This window comes from Onychostruthus taczanowskii, unplaced genomic scaffold, assembly GCF_017590055.1.
Source record: "Onychostruthus taczanowskii isolate IOZ18803 unplaced genomic scaffold, ASM1759005v1 scaffold11, whole genome shotgun sequence".
Lineage (NCBI taxonomy): Eukaryota > Metazoa > Chordata > Aves > Passeriformes > Passeridae > Onychostruthus > Onychostruthus taczanowskii.
The window spans coordinates 245,411-262,745 of record NW_024497629.1 but is presented as its reverse complement, the minus strand read 5'-3'; the positions used below and the strand labels follow the sequence as shown (position 1 = coordinate 262,745).

The following is a 17,335-nucleotide window of genomic DNA, read 5'->3' as shown; positions in this document are numbered from 1 at the left end:
TATTTAAATATAGATGGTGGGATAATACAAAAGCCAAGTTTTTTCCTATTTCTAAGATTTCTGTTCCTGTCTGTGCCAATAAAGTATTTCATTTAATACACTGCAAGCAACAGTGACCATGGGGTCATCTGCATGGTGTTTACTCAGTTCTCAGCAATCCCAGAGTACAAAGCTGTCAGACTCACAGAGGGCTTTAGGCTGGAAGGAATCTTAAAGATCACCCTGTTCAAACCCCTGCCATGGTCAGGGGCACCTCCCACTAGACCAGGCTGCCAAAGGGCAAATTAGGATTTGTGTTAGTTAGGTATCATTAAAAAGGTAACAAGAAAAAATTTTATGGCTATTTTCCCCTCATTTCACTAATTTCTGACTTTAAATGATCCTTTTGTCATTCCACAGAAATGACAAATCATTTTGCCAGAAATTTAAGTAATAATTATAAATTTAGTTGCTATTATGATTGTAATGCCAGTCCTGTCTCCACAAACAGTAAACATCAGGCATATTAAAAATATATTAAGAAAAATGCAAAGTTTGAAAAAAAAATCACAATATTTGACAAGACTTGAAGACTGCTAGAGTCCTGAACTGTGTACTATTTAAATATAGATGGTGGGATAATACAAAAGCCAAGGAGTTTTTTCCTATTTCTAAGTGCTTCTAAAGGAATTTGTTACAACTGAGAGAATTGTTCAACATTAAGATTTTGCCAGCAGATTCCAGTCAGAGGGAATTCTAACTCTACCTGAAGTTTTGTTTTTACTCTTCCAATTTATTGCTTTGGTATAGGGAAGAAATTAAAACACAGGTTGGTGGAGATCGGGATTTGGGTTTTTTGGTGGTGGTGGTAGGTTGATTTGTTTTACTGCAGGCTTAGGGGGTTTATTTGATTGTTTTTCTTTTTAAACAACATTTTTAGTTATTTTAGAGAAAATTTAACCAGTAAACCAATAGAGATACTGATGAAATCCATTGAAAGTTCGCAGTCTACACCCATTTCAATCAATAAAATGATTTATCAAAATAGGATTCTCACAGACAGCCTGTCAGCAATTGTTAAAGGAAATCCCATCATAGTGCCAAAAGAGCAATACCACACATCTGGAGGTCATCTGGGTCAACAAAAGGACGTTATGTCTGAGCAAGAGCATCTTTCTAAGAAGATGAGCTAAGCCTAAAGTTACATAGCATGGAGTATTAGAAAAGTCTCTTCTACAAGCTTACCATGGATCCACCACAGAGCTGTTAGGAGCTTCGACAGGTACAACTAATGAGAGGCTTTGTTAAGATTTGTGAATGTTTCAAGTGTATTCATAGCAGCTTGTCTTAAAAAGCCTTCACAAAAAGAAGCAAAGCTGAAGGGTGGCTGAAGAAATCATGGTTCCACCATCTCATGTGGCTGGGGTTTAAATATCCATGATGCAAGTGACATGTATCCAATATTTTAGAAGGTAAGAACTCACATTAATCTGTGGAGTAAAAAGATGCTGCCCTTTCTCATATTACTCATCTTGCTGAGATTTCCCCCCAAAAATTCAGGGGACAGCTATAAGCTATAAAATATTTAGGTGCCCAAAAGCTTCAAGACTGTGTTCTTTGTGTGTACAGAATGATAAAGCCATTCAACCTTCATACACCAGATGTGCTAAAGGTACTGAACATATTTCACTACAAACAAACACAAAGTTTGGCTTATCAACAGCTCAACTATAAATTTTTTCTTACTTTTAGTCCCCACCAGTTCCTAAAGGAAAAGCCTACTTAAAGTAACTTCTTTTAACAGCTAAGGAAAACAGGCATTCAAACAAACAAAAAAAAAAGTGCATTTTTAATAGAAACCCCAAAATTTTAGTACAAATAATTGCAACTGAAAACCACACTCACGATGTTAAGAAGAGGATGTGTATGGAATAAAGCATTTGGATTTCCTTAGAGATTGTTATCTTACCAAAATGGAGAAGGGTAGGGTAATTTCCTGACACGTAAGAAGGGAAACATGGCAAACAGGATAGGAAACAAAATCTGGAAAGAAAAGTCAAGGAGAGGAATGTCTAGAAAAAGATTCTGAACAAAAAAATTATTTTACAAAGCAGGAAAAAGAAACATTTGTAGAAGAAAACAGAATTGCTTTACATGTTCAGCATGCCAGCATTACAGCTTTAGTCTTTTACAGTACTTGACTCTAATCAAAAAGAGAAACATTTATGCAATTTTTCAATTAAAACTTCAAGAGGAGTTATTTCACTGTGATCAGTGTTTCTAAATGGTTCTGATTATTTGTCCTTGTCTGATGGCGGGTGACATAATTTTGGCATGGGGTGGGTTGTTTTTTTCTTAACAGAATATTTACAGCTTCTTATGCTAAACTGAAAGTGGCTCAATCTAAACCTCACTTCATGGTCGAAATAAGTTGCAAAAAACACAGGACCCCAGGACCCATATTAAAAAAAAAAATTCCTAAAAATTCATCTACTCCAGGATCATAATCTGAATAGGGGGGAAGAAATAAAAAACAAATACTCTGGTAAAGCAGTTGCCAGCCCCAGCCATCCATTTTCCCTCATTTTTATTAATACCTATTCTAGTTATTGTAAGGTTAAACTGTCTTAAAAGTTATATAAGGAGCTAACATCTTATTTTTTTTTTATACAGCCTTGGCTGCACAGGATAATAAATGTCTTTAGCAGCACAGTATGTAGAGAATTATAGTATGAGATTCATTACATGTTACTGGCAGAAGTTTGGATCAGTCCCTTTTCACAAGAGAAGTAGGACTGACTTATGCAGATTGTTTTAAGGGAAGTCAGTTTGACAAACAGAAGATTTCTGAAACTTTCCTTCAACTGCAGCTCCTTGACCCTTCTCAGTGCTGCAGCTCCACATGAACTGCCTGAGCCTGCTCTGCACCAAACACAACAGAACAGACCTCACTCATAAGCCCCTTGTGTCCCCCTGTGCCCTGCCCCATCTAGGTATTAAAATCTTTAATTTCTTCAGAAGCCTATAAAAACTTATGTTAGCAAAAAAAAAAAATTTTTTTAATCTATCTGTGTAAAATTCTTTTTCTACCACTGAATTGCAGTATATACATGAACACCTGACAGCACAGGTACTATGTTGCCACCCTGGTTATTAAAGATGTCAAGGTAACTGAATGTAAACAAAAAAAAAGATATTCCAGCTGTTTTCATAGGGAGATTTTCCTGAGTTTAAATGATACCATGCTATACAGTAACACATCTAACACAACCCTAGAGATTATCACAGAATTTATTATACTAGCTAGAAAGCTGATACTCATAGAATGGCTTGGGTTGGAAGGGAACTTTAAGATGTTTACCTTCCACTATTCCAGGCTCCTCCAGGCCCCTGGCCTTGGATGCTTCCAGGGATGGGGCACCCACAGCTTCTCTGGGCAACCTGTGCCAAGGCCTCACCACCCTCATATTAAAGAATTTTTTTCTACTATCTAACCTGAGCAGCATAACTTCTGTATTAGAAACATACATGAATTAACGTTTTCTCATTTAAAGCATTTACACTTAAAAAGCATATTTAATATGCTCAATGACAAAAAGTCAGGAGTATTCTTTTCCATTCCTTAGCTGCTTCAGTTCTTTCAATGCATTATTTTTATCTTCCAGATGAATTTATTATATTTTGGACTAACTATTCTACAACTAGAATACCGCAATTTACCTTAAAATTAAATATATTTATACTATTTTTAAATTTATTTTTACTAAAATATTTTCTGAGACAAAAAGTTGCATTTGAGATATGCAAGAAGAACACTGCAGGTATAATTCACTACAACTTTTTCAGAAGTGATTAATCATAAAATATAAATAATTTAGAGTTTAGAAAAATATGCCCACAGCAGCTGATCTCTGCCTAAGTGACACACAGAGGTCAGGTATCAGTTGCACTGTCAGTCTAGAGCTAATGTATCCATACAGTAGTTCAGAGGTTCTGATCATTAAATGTGGGTGCTTTAAACACTATCACAAAGGTTTTAGTGGATATATTTAGAATTAAGGAGATGCCAGGTTTGGCTCAAGGTGCTTTAAGCAAAGCCATAAGAATGTATTCAAATGTACAATGCTCCATGCTTTTTTAAGGCCCCCATTTAAGGTATGATAAAGTCAAAATCTGGAATAGCTCTGAACTAAAGGAGGCCGAAGGTAATGGCATTACTAAGAGTTCTGAAGTTAGCTAGAAAAGCAGTTATCTGAATTGCAAGAGCAGAACAAACTGAACCAGCCATTAAGAAAACAACTTCATAAAAACTCAAGATGAAAGTGGCAGCAAAAAAAGCAAGCTTTCAAATTAGAAGGATAAACCATTATCTCTGTCTCCTTTCCTATCCACTGTTCCAACCCAGAGCTCAGCAGCTACCTGCAAATACCCTGCTGACATCTGCTCATCCCCTGCTGACTCTTACCTTTGGCTGCATCCAGCACTTCTAAAAGAATACAGAGGCATAAATGCACTCAGTGGCATTTTGAGTAAATCACTCAAAAGCTTATTCCAACCCTGTAAAACACAGCAATCCAAACAGAAAGGGCCAAAAGAATATTTAATTTCTTACCTGATTCTTTAGAGCTCTTTACCACAAGTGAATCTACCTCTACTGATTTTGGTCTGAGTGGCAATGGTTCAGAGTCTAACTTTGGTTTTGCTACTGGCTCAACTTCAGATTTTGGTCGAAGAGTAACAACTTCTCCATTAGTTCTGTGTAAGACAAAAAGACAAAGCCTGCCTAGTCAGGAGATGAAATAGTTTAAAACATACCAAGAATTAGAAGCAAACTGAAAAAATACAGTAGATTTTATCACTTTCTAAGGCCTTGTTTTATCAAGGCTTCTGGAGAGCAATTCTACTCCTATGAAAACTAATTATTCTGTTCAATCTCTTGCAGAGTTGTCAGATGTGCACAAACCCATGTGAAAATAATCCAGAACTTTCACTACAGGACACACTTTGGCATTTCAGTGCAAAATATTACACTTCAAATGACCGGTGAGCTGAATAACATTTTCACTAATACTTCTTGAAATAATTCAGAAACTGACTCCTTGACATTAAAGAAATCTTTCTGTACAGGAAAAAGGGCTAACAAGAACAAGTCATTTCTTGCTGGATAGGGAAAAAGCCACCTTGTAGCTTTTGTCCTACCATGCATTCCTTCCATATCTGCTCACATCATTCACAGACAACAAAAACCCTGAGAACAACAATGAAAAAAATCCAAAGTAATGCAACCTCCATCAAAATAAATTAAAAATAATAGAAAACATTTTCCTTTACAATTTTTGCCATCACAAACCCATGCTGAGCAGGCCTGATTATTGGGTTGGCCTGCATATATGCCATATATAAACTGTGCCCCTTTCATTAATTCACCTCCCAGAGCCTGTAAGTTTTATTGCAGTAGAAAAAGAGACAGCAGCCTGATCTTCCTGAAACAATGCTAAAAACTTTCAGATATTTAAATATCTCTAACATGTAAAGGTTTCAGTTATTAAAGGCCCACAGCTTACTACAGACCTCTATTTAACTGCACATGTGCATCCCTTTAGAACAATAATTATTTTCTAAGCTGAAAAAGAATATGACTTGTAGTTTTAAAAAAATAATATTTACTTGGGAAAGCCTCCAAAATACCAAGTGAATATAACACAATTCTATACTGAAAAGTTATTTAAGGTGTAAGCAATTTGGTGTAGCAGCTGTCTGCTTCATTTGCACAAGACCAAGTGTATCACAACCTCATTTTCTCATGGTTCTTTCAAGCCAGCTGAACATCCCAAAGGGACAGTTACCAGTCAGCTGCTGGTTTACACTTCTGGGTAAGGGCCTAGCAACTGCTGCAATGGAGACAGAAAGGAAAATTCTATGTATGGGAGACTCTATGGATGCAAAATTACTTTTAGTGAAAGTTTCAAACTCATGAGGAAAAAAAAATTAACTGGATCTAGAAGTATTTGTACCCAAGTGAGAAGGCTCAAGAGTAGAGAAGTTGAATGTGGCTCTGTAATAAGTGCTTCCTTCCCCAGGAGCAGACATGAGCCACAGTGAGTACCTTTAGCACGGGTATCTGTGCTCAGTTCTTCCCTTCCATTTATCTTACCCTATACAAAGTGCTCAAGCCTTGAACACTGAGGCAGCTCAAATTTTCCAGGTTTTTTTCAACACAATAATAACTCTCAAGGGCCATGCCCACATTCTTTTACTCCATCCTGTTACTGTAGCTACAGCAGTCATCAGATGAGCAATTTCATCTGCCCCATGGTCAGTTATGCTCTAAGGCTGACTCTGAGATGGATTCAATGTCTCAGTATTTGAAAGGCCTAAATTCACACTGATAAAGATGTGGAGAAGTAAGAAAATGGTAGGTATAAGGCAAAACTTATCCTTGTATCCTTTTCACCCTTAAAGCACACATTTCTTCCCAACTCATCCATGAGGGAAGATCACACAACAAATCAAAGTGAATATACTTGGTGCCTGCAGTTTCAGTCATACTGACTTGGATGCAGATGATGGCAAACCAGGTTTGTCTGGACGTTTTGGGTGCAGGAGCCCTGCTCTCAGCAGGCTGTTGGTCTTGCTTGGAGGAATAGGCTTCTTGGGTGGTACTTGAGGAGCTTGTGGCTTCAAAGGCTTCGGATCCAAAGCTCCTTTTTCATCTGACAAAGGAAGTCACATTTTAAAACCCACGTTGTCTAGAATTCTTACACTGCTAAACAGTTAGAAAGCACCTGCTGTCAGAAATGCCTTCTCTGAAGATCAAAATGAAAAACACATATGCAAGTGTCTTAAATGACACGTTATCAAAACACACAAACTACTTACCTGAGCTCAGAAAGATTTATCTTAGAGTAAGATAAATCTTCCTACTGACATGAAACAGTAGTAATAAATTATGGATTCACATTATTGCACAGCAAATGACAGCTAAGAACCAAAAATCTTTGTACTGCTTTGTCTTTTCTACCAATTCATTTGATTTTCTTTTAAAGAGGTAGGGGTTTTTATTTTGTTGCAACTAGACTTTTTATACACACAGCAGCATAATTTATTTGTGGAAGAAGGGGAGGAGAGAAATGAATTTTTATCTGAATAGCTCAATTTATTTTATCTAAAGTCTACCTTCCTACAAAGAGATAAAAATTAGGGATGGATAATAATTTTTTTAAAGTTGTATTTATTTATTCAATGACTGCATGACCTAACTGAATCTTGTCCAGAGGAGCTGACATACAACATATGGGACCCTGAATAATTCAAGCTGCTTTACAAGCAGTAATTGAATAGGTTTGAACCCATGTGTCCTAACTCTACCCTGCTGGATAGAGCCAGAGCAAACCTTCTACTTTGCTCTGTAAAACCATGCCACAATTCAGTATACACAAAGTACTGAATATTCTAAAAAATAATTTAGGTCACAGCAAGGGGTTACAGTTCTTTACAGTTACTGCCCTTATAGGACAGTAAATCAGTAAACTGGGATGGAGAGAGTGACCTTCAGCTTTGATTCTCCCCATCCTCCCCTCCTGCAATTTGCTTTTAACCAAGTATTGATGCGGTGTGAAATGTTTACATATGCTATGGACCTGGGAGCTGGGCTGGGTATTTGTTTCAGCTCCATGCCAGCAAAGTGCCTGAACTACCAGGTCTAGGATTGATTTCCTTTGGACAAGTCCTGCAGCCACTGAGCACCCCTACAACCCCAAAACAGGAAGAAGCCAATGTTCTTTCACCGGAGTATTGGGAAGCAAACAGATCCTAGAGACACTTCTGCCAAAAGCATTGCTCATGGGCAGAATTGTTTTCCTGCTCTGGAACACTTGAACATCATGAGGAGAAATAAGCAAAAACAAAGGGGGTGCCATCTCCCTGCAGTCTCTCAGCATGGATCCAAGAACACAGGATGCTGAAGCAGTGGAAGGATTTGCCACACGGTGGGGCTGCCTGCCCTGTCAAAAGCAGCACAGCAGCAGCACCATCCTCTCCTGCCTCCCCACCCAATACTCAACACTGCCAGTTTTAAACTCCCAACACCAGCCAGCACTAACTGCAGATCAATCGGCTTTATTGGAGCTGTGCTCAGCACAAGTTGAGAATTACCCCTTCTGCTTTTAAAAATAAGAGAGTTCATAATAGGGTAGAAAAAATGCTGTCATCAAACTCTGTCCTGAACTCTCATCTGTCAGTTCTCCCTTCTAATACTCCCACTCAAAATCTGAATATAAAAAATGTCTATAGCTAAGTGGAATAAGTTAATACCAAAGGCCAAGGTTCACCATGAGCACAGAAACTGGGAATTTCTGCTGGACAAAATGATGTGTCTTTTTTGGATTTTGTTCCTCAATGAAAAAGAGTGTTGGCTAAAAATGAATAGTTTAGTAATGGAAATAAAAGATACAAATCTGAACACATTTACACTGGAAAAAAATTTCCACATGACACCACTAAGTGTCCTTCACGACAAATCGAGAAACACCCATAGAAACTCTAATTTTTCATCAATTTTTGATTGCAATTAAAGGCAGATTAGTCTCCCAACAGGCATAAAAAATGACATGGTTTGACAGCTTCTGATTAGAGCTGCTCAATTATTTTTTTTTTTTCTGAGAACTTGTTACAGAACAATTTCATACTTAATAAGTTCAATTACTAGTATTAACAGGGCTATTTTTCCACAAGTACAACTGCACTGATAAATGGGCATATCTTCCAGTAAAACACTAGTGCTATCTAAAAAAGTAATTTTTATTACCTGATCTGCAACTGAATCCATAACAAATTTTTCCTCCTTCACTTCCTGTAGCTCAGTAAAGAAGAACTCTACCTTACATAATTTTGTACAAGATTTCACATTCCTATGTTTTTTGGATGGTGTTACTTAATATTTTTTCCTCTACTCCTCCATGAACATTTGAGCTCAACTATGCAAAGATTAACACCATAGTCCAAACAGAACCAGTTTAAAATTAAACTGGCTTCAGTTTAGAAGAATTTAAAAAGACCAGGTGATAAATATTTCTGGAATCATACAGTTGATCTCAATTCATACCTGAAGATACTGCTCCAACAGATAGAAATTACTTGTTTGCGCACATACAGAACAAACAGAACTGACTTTAACAGGTGTCTTTCATATTCAATACCTGAGAAGGTGCCTTGTTAAAATGGGGGTAATAAAAACTGCCCAAGGAAGCCAAGAAACCCATCAGCAGCCTCACTGGTAGAAATGCTGGTCAGCCACAGTTCTCCATTCACAGGACAGAGTGGTTTTGTAATTTGGTTAAGCTGCAGGAACATCAGGATTTCTTCTGCAAGGCCCAACCAGCACATTTGTTTAAGCTTCTCACTTTCAAACAAATCAAACTTTTTCACTTGCCTCGTTTTTTCACACATGGAAAGAAGCTTTTTAGAATCTGTTTGGGTGACAACAGTAGCTTTGCCTCTGGAAAAAGGTGTTCTTTAAATTTTAAGAATAAAGTAGTAAATGTCTCCAAATTCAGGGGAACTTGAAAATATGGAATATAGGAAGAATTATCAGGGTAAGAAATCTCTATTCTGAGACTGTAGCATCTATCTAAGGAGTCTTCTATCTGTTCTGTGTAGCTCTTTCAAAATACTTTTGAACAGACTGATTTTTGCAGCAGTTAACCTTTGCCTTTCTAATAATTTACTACTGCTGCTCAAAACTGCAGCCACTGTCACACAACTACACCTTCATAAATTTAATAGTAACTATGTTACTGTGCAATATAATAACCAATCTTGAGAATGTCATGTAATAATAAGAAATAAACATTTTAACAGAGTTTAGGAGTTCCTCTAACCACTCCAAAGACATTTCTGTAACATCACATACATGACAACTTCAGTAGATGGTGCCAAGGGAGTTTGTATGATGGCTCCTGAACAGAGACCCTACTGCCAGAGCAGCCAAGTCACCATGAAGAAAACTGTCCTTACCTTTTTCTTCTGGCCTCAAAGAAAGCAATTTCTTCTCTCCAGTTGGCAATTCAGGTCTTGCAGCTGAATGCAAATACAAACCACAGACATTTTTCAAAGAGCTTTAATTATCTTGGTCACTAACTAAATACAAAACTAATGCCAAGTTGTGTCTTCTCTTTTTTGGAGTCTAATACCAGTTATAAACACCCACTTGAGCCCAGAAAATGGTGAGCCATTGTTAAAATGTTTCCAAAGTAGGCTCCATCATAATTTTAAAAATATACAGCAGCAGCAAAATATATAAAGTATGAAAAGTAAGCCAAAATGTGACTATGGCTGCATTACTAGGAAATAAAAAGCTACTTCTAAATTTTCTTTTGAAGTCACGCACTGCTTCTGCAATTTGGTATTTTCTCAGACCACCAGACATGTACTACATACCTGGACTTTTAACTGGAGGTGGAGGTTTCTTTGGCTTCTGCAAATGAAGAGGAAAAAAACCAAAGTCAAACAGGCAAGCAAGCAGATATTCTCTGTATCCAAGACAGCCTCATTTGTGTTTTGTTTTGCATACTGTAACGTGGAGCTTGTTTACCACCTGATTTCAAAGTATTTCACAAAGGAGGCAATCAATTCAGACAGGAAACAGAAAGACCTGGAACAATTCTTCTGGTATCTCCCAGACAACCAGTTATAAAAATTCAGAAACAAAATTCAGGTCTGTTCAAATGAAATCAGAGCTTCAGCAACGTGCATAAACAGAGGGAAAAAAAAAAAAAAACCTAAATTCAGTAATTTCATCTTTTGTAGTCCAAAGAATTGCTCTAGATCACACTAATTTTGATTTCAATATGTAAACCTGAATCTTAGTTAGTATAATGCCAATTTAAAAGAGTAACCAAGTAATTTTTGAACGAAAAGTGTTCACTTTCACTAAAAACACATTTCTGAATTGAGTATCAGAGGAATGGCTTCAATTAACTGACTTTTAAATTACAAGTGTAAGAAAAAACTAATAGATGCTGACAGCATTTGTCTCAAAGACTGCAGTTACATGAAAAACTTTGATTTTAATTCCCTTATCATTATATTTAAGTGGGAAAGATAGACAAGCTGTGCCAGCCATTAAAAATGTACAAAATATCACAATGTAACAGTTTGTACATTGAAATTACTATTTTGAAACAGTCATTCATCACTTTCTGATACACTTGGAAGTTGAATCTCTGTCCTGCTGAAAGGAGACTGGCACCTCTCAGGAGAGAGCTCAGCCACTCATCCTCAGAATGTGATTCATTAAATTGCTTTAGAAGAGGGGCCTTTCTGGTTGTACTGAGGACAAGATTCCCTGATAAAATGATACAAAAGCTACAAAACCACTTGTTCTTCACACTGCTGAAACCATACAGGCTCTGTCTAACATAACCCCTCCAAAAACACCCTGCAGTAGGTATTTTTCAAACAGTTGCTATGGATGGATTTCACTTCTGTGCCCCTACAGCTATTGAATAAGCTCTTTTTAATGCAACAAGATTTTATTCTAACATGTGAAATGTAATTAAGCAAGCAGGAGAACCCATATTCAATTTCTTTCTCTGGTTTCAGAGGACACAAAAGCGAGTGTACCTAAGTAACAAGATTCTATTTTCTTTCTTCCCAAAAAAGTAACTACATTATCCAGCTGTGCAGCATTGCTGCCTATACCAGAAACAATTAAACAGTTCAGCATCAACTTGCCATTATACAGTTCTGCTCTGTGTTTTCATGAAGTCAGTATCAAATAGCTGATTATGATCACCAGCCATCCAATGCCTTGAACCTGAAAGCTGCTCAGTGCAAGGTGAACCCCTGTGCTGAGACACTGCACACAAAGCAGAACAAAGGATCAAAGCAGGGAAATGCTGTTTAGGGTAAAAGAATGGTGTCACCCCCTCCGTAGGAAACAGCTCTGTATTGTGAAATAGCAATCCTACCTACCCTCTCTTCTTGTATTTTATGGCATTTATGCCGCCCTTGCACAGCTGAGAATCCATCTGTAAAGAAAATTCTGACTGGGAGGGGTAGGTAGGTTCCTGTGTAGTTGTGAGGTAACTCAGGATAAATTATAAATTAATACCTCCTGATCTGGAGCTGAATCCATTCCACCTGATGTACATTTGGGAATTACAAAAAAAAAAACAACCATCTTTGCTACACAAATGTGACAGAAGCAAATCATCACACTAATCTCAACAAAAAAACACATTGTAAAACAAGGACCAAAATTACAGGGTCACTGAGTACCACATGAAAACATGAATTTCCACAAGTTAGTACATGAGATGGTGAAAAGATATTTCTAAATTCCACCCAAAAAATATCCTCCATATACTGCAGCTTACTGCAAGTTTTGACATGGAAAAATCCCAGTCAGGTCCAGAAGGGTCATTCAACATTTTGTAATTACAGTTACTTAAGGACTTGAGATGGAAAAAAACAACAGCTTATCTCTTTCCTAAACAGTAAGGGTTTAATTCAGTAATCAGTAACACCATGCTATCAGAACTACACCCTTTTCTAAATGACCTGATCATCCTCATTCATTAATTTCAAAAAAACATGCCTCACTTTAGTATTTAGGGACAAGTTAAACACAAAGATTAACCTTTTCATCTTTCTTCTTTTATACAACTAGGTCAAGATAAAGTTAAAACTACCACAACTGTAATATTTTAAGCAGCATAATGTGCTGTGACCTCTTTTATTCTCTGCATTTTCATTAATAGGTTTTTTTTGTGATACTAAACAATAGGTGTAAGAACTTACAGGGAAGTCTTTATCAGACTCTTGTATTTGAACAGCAAAGTTATCTGGGAAGACTCCTTCTTTACCATTGAGCTCTCCTCTCCACCAGCCTGGCTCTCCAGTGTCCTAAAACAAACAACAGGTCATTTCAACCAGCATTTACTTCTTCCCCAGAACAGACACAGCAACACAACAGCTTCTCCCCTTTTACTCACAACAAAGTAATTGTTTGTCTGAAATTGGCCAACTTAACAAGGGGAAACAACAGATCAGATCAGGTTTGGTCAGTTTTTGTTTGTTTTCTAAAATGCAGGATGAAATTATATTACATCATATAAGATAAGGGTGTAAGGATAAGATCTGCAAAGGGAAGGAAATACAAAAACCTAGTTAAGACCTAACACACAACATTTGATCTTCTCAGCTTCCTTGACCAGCAAGTTATTCAGTAAATACTCCAAATGTTATTGGCATGACACACAACTTTACTAAATAAAAGTGATTCTGATGTGATGGATCAGCTCCACTGGTCTGAAAATGGTGAAGAAGTAGAAGAATATACCTCCCTGAGAGAAAAAAATAACCATACTATGAGAAATGAAAATACAATATTGGGTAACTAATTCAGTGGCAGAGAACTCCATTACATGATGTTACTGGATGAAGGCCTTTGTCCATAACAGAAAGTATGATGTAATACTTTACCAGCATAAATAACAGCTTTCCTCTGTGCCTCAGATCCAAAAAAATCACAGAAACCTACAATGATTTGGGCTGGAAGGAACCTAAAAGATCACCCAGTTCAAACCTCCTGCCATGGGCAGAGATGCCACTTAGTTTGGACAACTCTTCTTATCTCCACTTTGGACCAGTGTGTGCTTGGGATAAATTGGTTTAAAAAGACAGAGGCAAAAGATTGAGTGGAGATGGGGCAAGGGTTGCTGAGTTTACAAAATGACCTTCCATAACTACTCTTTTCCACTGCATTTATGATCAATGATGCTCATAATATCAATTATTTAATTACATAAAATTAAAATTTTAATAAAGAAAAATGTGTTAAGTCTCCTGCAACTGAGTGAAAGTTGAAGATGAAACTTTCAATTTTTTAGGAAAGTAATCATTTCTTAATATAGGCAAGCATATAAACTAACAAAAGACTGCAGAATAATGCAGGGAAATTAATTATGGGTAGGTTTATTTTCTGTTTAGAGCCATCTCTGCATCAAAATGATCTATCAAAAAGGTGCTTTCAGAATTCAACACTAATGAGAACATTCAACTAAATAATCATGTTTCTCTTACAGACACAAAGTATCATTGACTTCTGTCTGGTTATTCTGAATCCCCAGGGAACAAGAACTGTTTCTGAAGGTAAAGGGGCAGTTTGCAAAGCTTTTCCCATTTCCTCACTAAAAAGGCATTTGGTACTGAGTGTACACTGATCCCACTGGCCTTTGAGGACCCCAAGAAAACCTCCCACTCTGGAACAACCTTTGGAGTCATCTGTATCTCCATTAAGTGCAGAAGCAAAGAGATGACTCTCACACAAGAGAAATCAGTCTACAGGAGTATCTACTCCAGCAGACCCTCCTGCTTCTCAATTCATACACAACCTCCCTGTACAAAATTCACCAAAGCTATACACATGGTCAGAGCAGACCAAACTTTCTTACCTTACTGATTATTTGAATGATCTCGCCTTCTTTAAAGCTAAGTTCATCATTTGAGCCATCATAGGAAAATATTGTCCTGCAATATTCCTTGGCTGGAACAGAGGAGCACAATTAATCTGGATACCATGGGCAGTAGCATTCATTATAACAGCTCACTTATGCTGTCTGAGAGCTGAGAAATTCACACTGCAGTCACACTTTCCTTCTAGACCAGCCACCTGAGACTGATTTATGAATATTGAAATGAAAGGAAAAATAAGATTATATACTTATTGAGCAAAGGAAATAGATCTTTGAGAAGTTAAAAGTATAAGCCCCAAAGCATTTTTTTTAACAACAGCAACTTAATTCAAGCCCTCTGATTTCAGAGGGAGAAAAGAGGCAATAAAAGTGTAACAGTTAAAATTGTAACAGCACATCTACCCCCCCAATAGCATTTGTATATTCAATTTTGAGGTACTTTACACAGCAATGATTTCAAGCTTATTAGAGTTTTTATGTATTTTCTCAAAATTCATCTAAATTTCAAATTTGCAATCCTCATTAAATACAGGCAGCTGTTTTCAAGTGACATCCTTTATTAACATGTACAGCTACAGAAACTTCAGGGAGCAGCCTTCAGAAATTGTGCAGTGAAAGCAAGTAACTAAAGCAAAGGCACTCCTTGGCTAAGCACCTGAAACCAGAGCTCATCTGAGCCATCAAGTCTCAGCCACAGCCTCTTCTGCAAAAGCAGAAAGAATAATTCTTTTCATTTGGAACAGTTCAAAACTAATCTATTTTAAATTGTGGTAACAATTGAAAAGGCAAGAAGATTTGTTTTCCTTTCCCACACTGGCACAAAAACAACTATGAGAAAGGCCAAAATACATAAACATAGACTTTTTAACCCCAGCATATTTAAAGTAATTTAGCAGATAAAAAAGTTGCATTTCTGTATCTAGCACACTAAGAAAGAGGAAGCAGACAAAAAGGACTCTTTAGGTGCTGCATAACCAATCAGGTGCTTGGCACTGACACCACAATCAGCAGCTGCTTCACCCTCCAGTTAGAGCAGCACACCATCAAGTCACAGAATCACAGAATCATCTGCAATTCTTAATGACAGCTTTTGCTGGGTGGCAAAAGAATAAATCAGTTGTAAAACCTTTTTGCTGCTGTTGTGTTTTATTTAATAAAGATACACATCTTTAGTTAAAAATGCACAAATTGTATTCACAAATAAAAACGAGTAATAACCACTATGTTAAAATGCCAAAGTATGCCAAGCTTAAATAGATAATATATATAGATACTGTATCCTAATATAACTGGGGGAAAGAGGAGTCAAATGGTGTTTACTTTACTTTTTAAAGAAAATAATTTCATATACTTGCACTGGAGGCCAAAACAAACTTCCAAAACCAGCAGAACCTCACTAGGCTAGGTTGGCAAAATAAGCCAACCTAGCCTAAACATTTCAGAGATCTGCATTTATCTGCTAAGAGATGAACACAGTTTATTTTAAAACCTGGTCTCTCAAAACTGAGGACGAGACACATCAACTACACTATGGTCCACATTAAAATAAAACATTAAGGAAGAAAAACAAGCTGTCTTCCTTAGGTTTACGATGTTCTTATCTGGTGTCTATAGGTATTACCTACTGATTTTCTCCTACAGCTTCTATTATTGTCATATTTAAGTTCCTCTCTGATATATTTGCTTCTCTGGGAAAGAGACCCAGCTTGGCTACAGGATTAGACCAACTTCCAGGCTTGTAGCATGAGATGCACCTGAAACTATCAAAGGAGCTAAATACTGAATGTTTTAGGTGTCCAGCTTTGAATGTTGGAATTTCTTTCTAGACAAAGTTGAGCTAATTTTTATGCATATTTTTAGACAAGTCAAATTTCACCATGCTCAGAGCTGCACATTGTCTTGTTGGTTCTTAGAGCATAGCACTGGAATGGTTTAAAAGCAAGATGTTGCAGTTTTCTTACTTCTGCAAATTATGCATTCCATAGAAAACAACGCACCAAAATAAGGTACTTCCACATAAAACAAAAATATACTTAAAATTACAATACAGAAGTTGACAAAACATCTGCTCTGGAACCAGGGAAATGAGCAGTCTACACATCACATAATCAAAGTTAATTTTTCATACGGGGTTGGCACTCCCACAAGATGTTTTGTGTTGGCTTAAAAATATCTCTCTTGATACAACTGTGCAATTTGGCAGCTCAATGAAGTCATAAATTCTTAGGAGATAAAAAAGAAAAATAAAAAAAACCAGTATAAACAGAACCACAAGGGAACTGGATTATGAAGGGAACAGACCTCAACACAACGTTAACACCAACTTTCTGATGAATGCTGCCACCTCCACGGAAAATCCTGAGCCTACAAAGGAACCTGTGTAACTTAGGGACAGAAATTGTGCTGGGAGACTGGTCCATGGAAATAGGTCTCCAGCATCCCATCAGAATCAAACCAGGCAGAAAGTAAACAACATGTCAACAGAAAATTAATACAAAATGACTGTTGCAATAAAAGTTCCTACTGCAGCCTTATTTTGTTCTGGGAGACTACCCTACAAATATTTTTTATTCTTTTTCTAAAGAAATGTAAGCAAAATTCATTTAGACTTTTTTGCACTTGAATAACTCCTCAAAGGTACAGAACATTACACAAAATTTCAGTACACGCAGATGTTTTAGATTTTAACAGAAAAAAAAAAAAAAAGGTAACCAAATAGTTCTTAAGAAAGGACTACCACATAACAGATTTAAATATCCATCAGCCTTACCTTTTGGTTTACTTTCAGCTTCCGGTTTTATTACTTCAGGTGTGTTTTCAGTTTTTGTTGTACTGGGAAAATGAATTAACTTTGTTCCAGGGGGATGGTTAGGTAATGG

The 17,335-nt window shown here is 36.9% G+C and overlaps 1 protein-coding gene across 3 annotated transcripts in view; it reads right to left on the bottom strand.

The window, feature by feature from the left end:
• The window catches only part of LOC121344692 (CD2 associated protein), a 77,379-nt gene that overhangs the window by 8,214 nt on the left and 51,830 nt on the right, over positions 1-17,335 (bottom strand). For all 3 annotated transcript variants that reach the window (XM_041420886.1, XM_041420878.1, XM_041420895.1), the window contains 7 exons: positions 17,227-17,335; positions 14,436-14,527; positions 12,781-12,885; positions 10,417-10,453; positions 9,994-10,056; positions 6,533-6,692; positions 4,592-4,734 (listed from right to left, as the gene is read on the bottom strand). In XM_041420886.1, coding sequence (XP_041276820.1) covers positions 4,592-4,734; positions 6,533-6,692; positions 9,994-10,056; positions 10,417-10,453; positions 12,781-12,885; positions 14,436-14,527; positions 17,227-17,335 — 709 coding nt within the window. The remainder of the gene's footprint in view (positions 1-4,591; positions 4,735-6,532; positions 6,693-9,993; positions 10,057-10,416; positions 10,454-12,780; positions 12,886-14,435; positions 14,528-17,226) is intronic.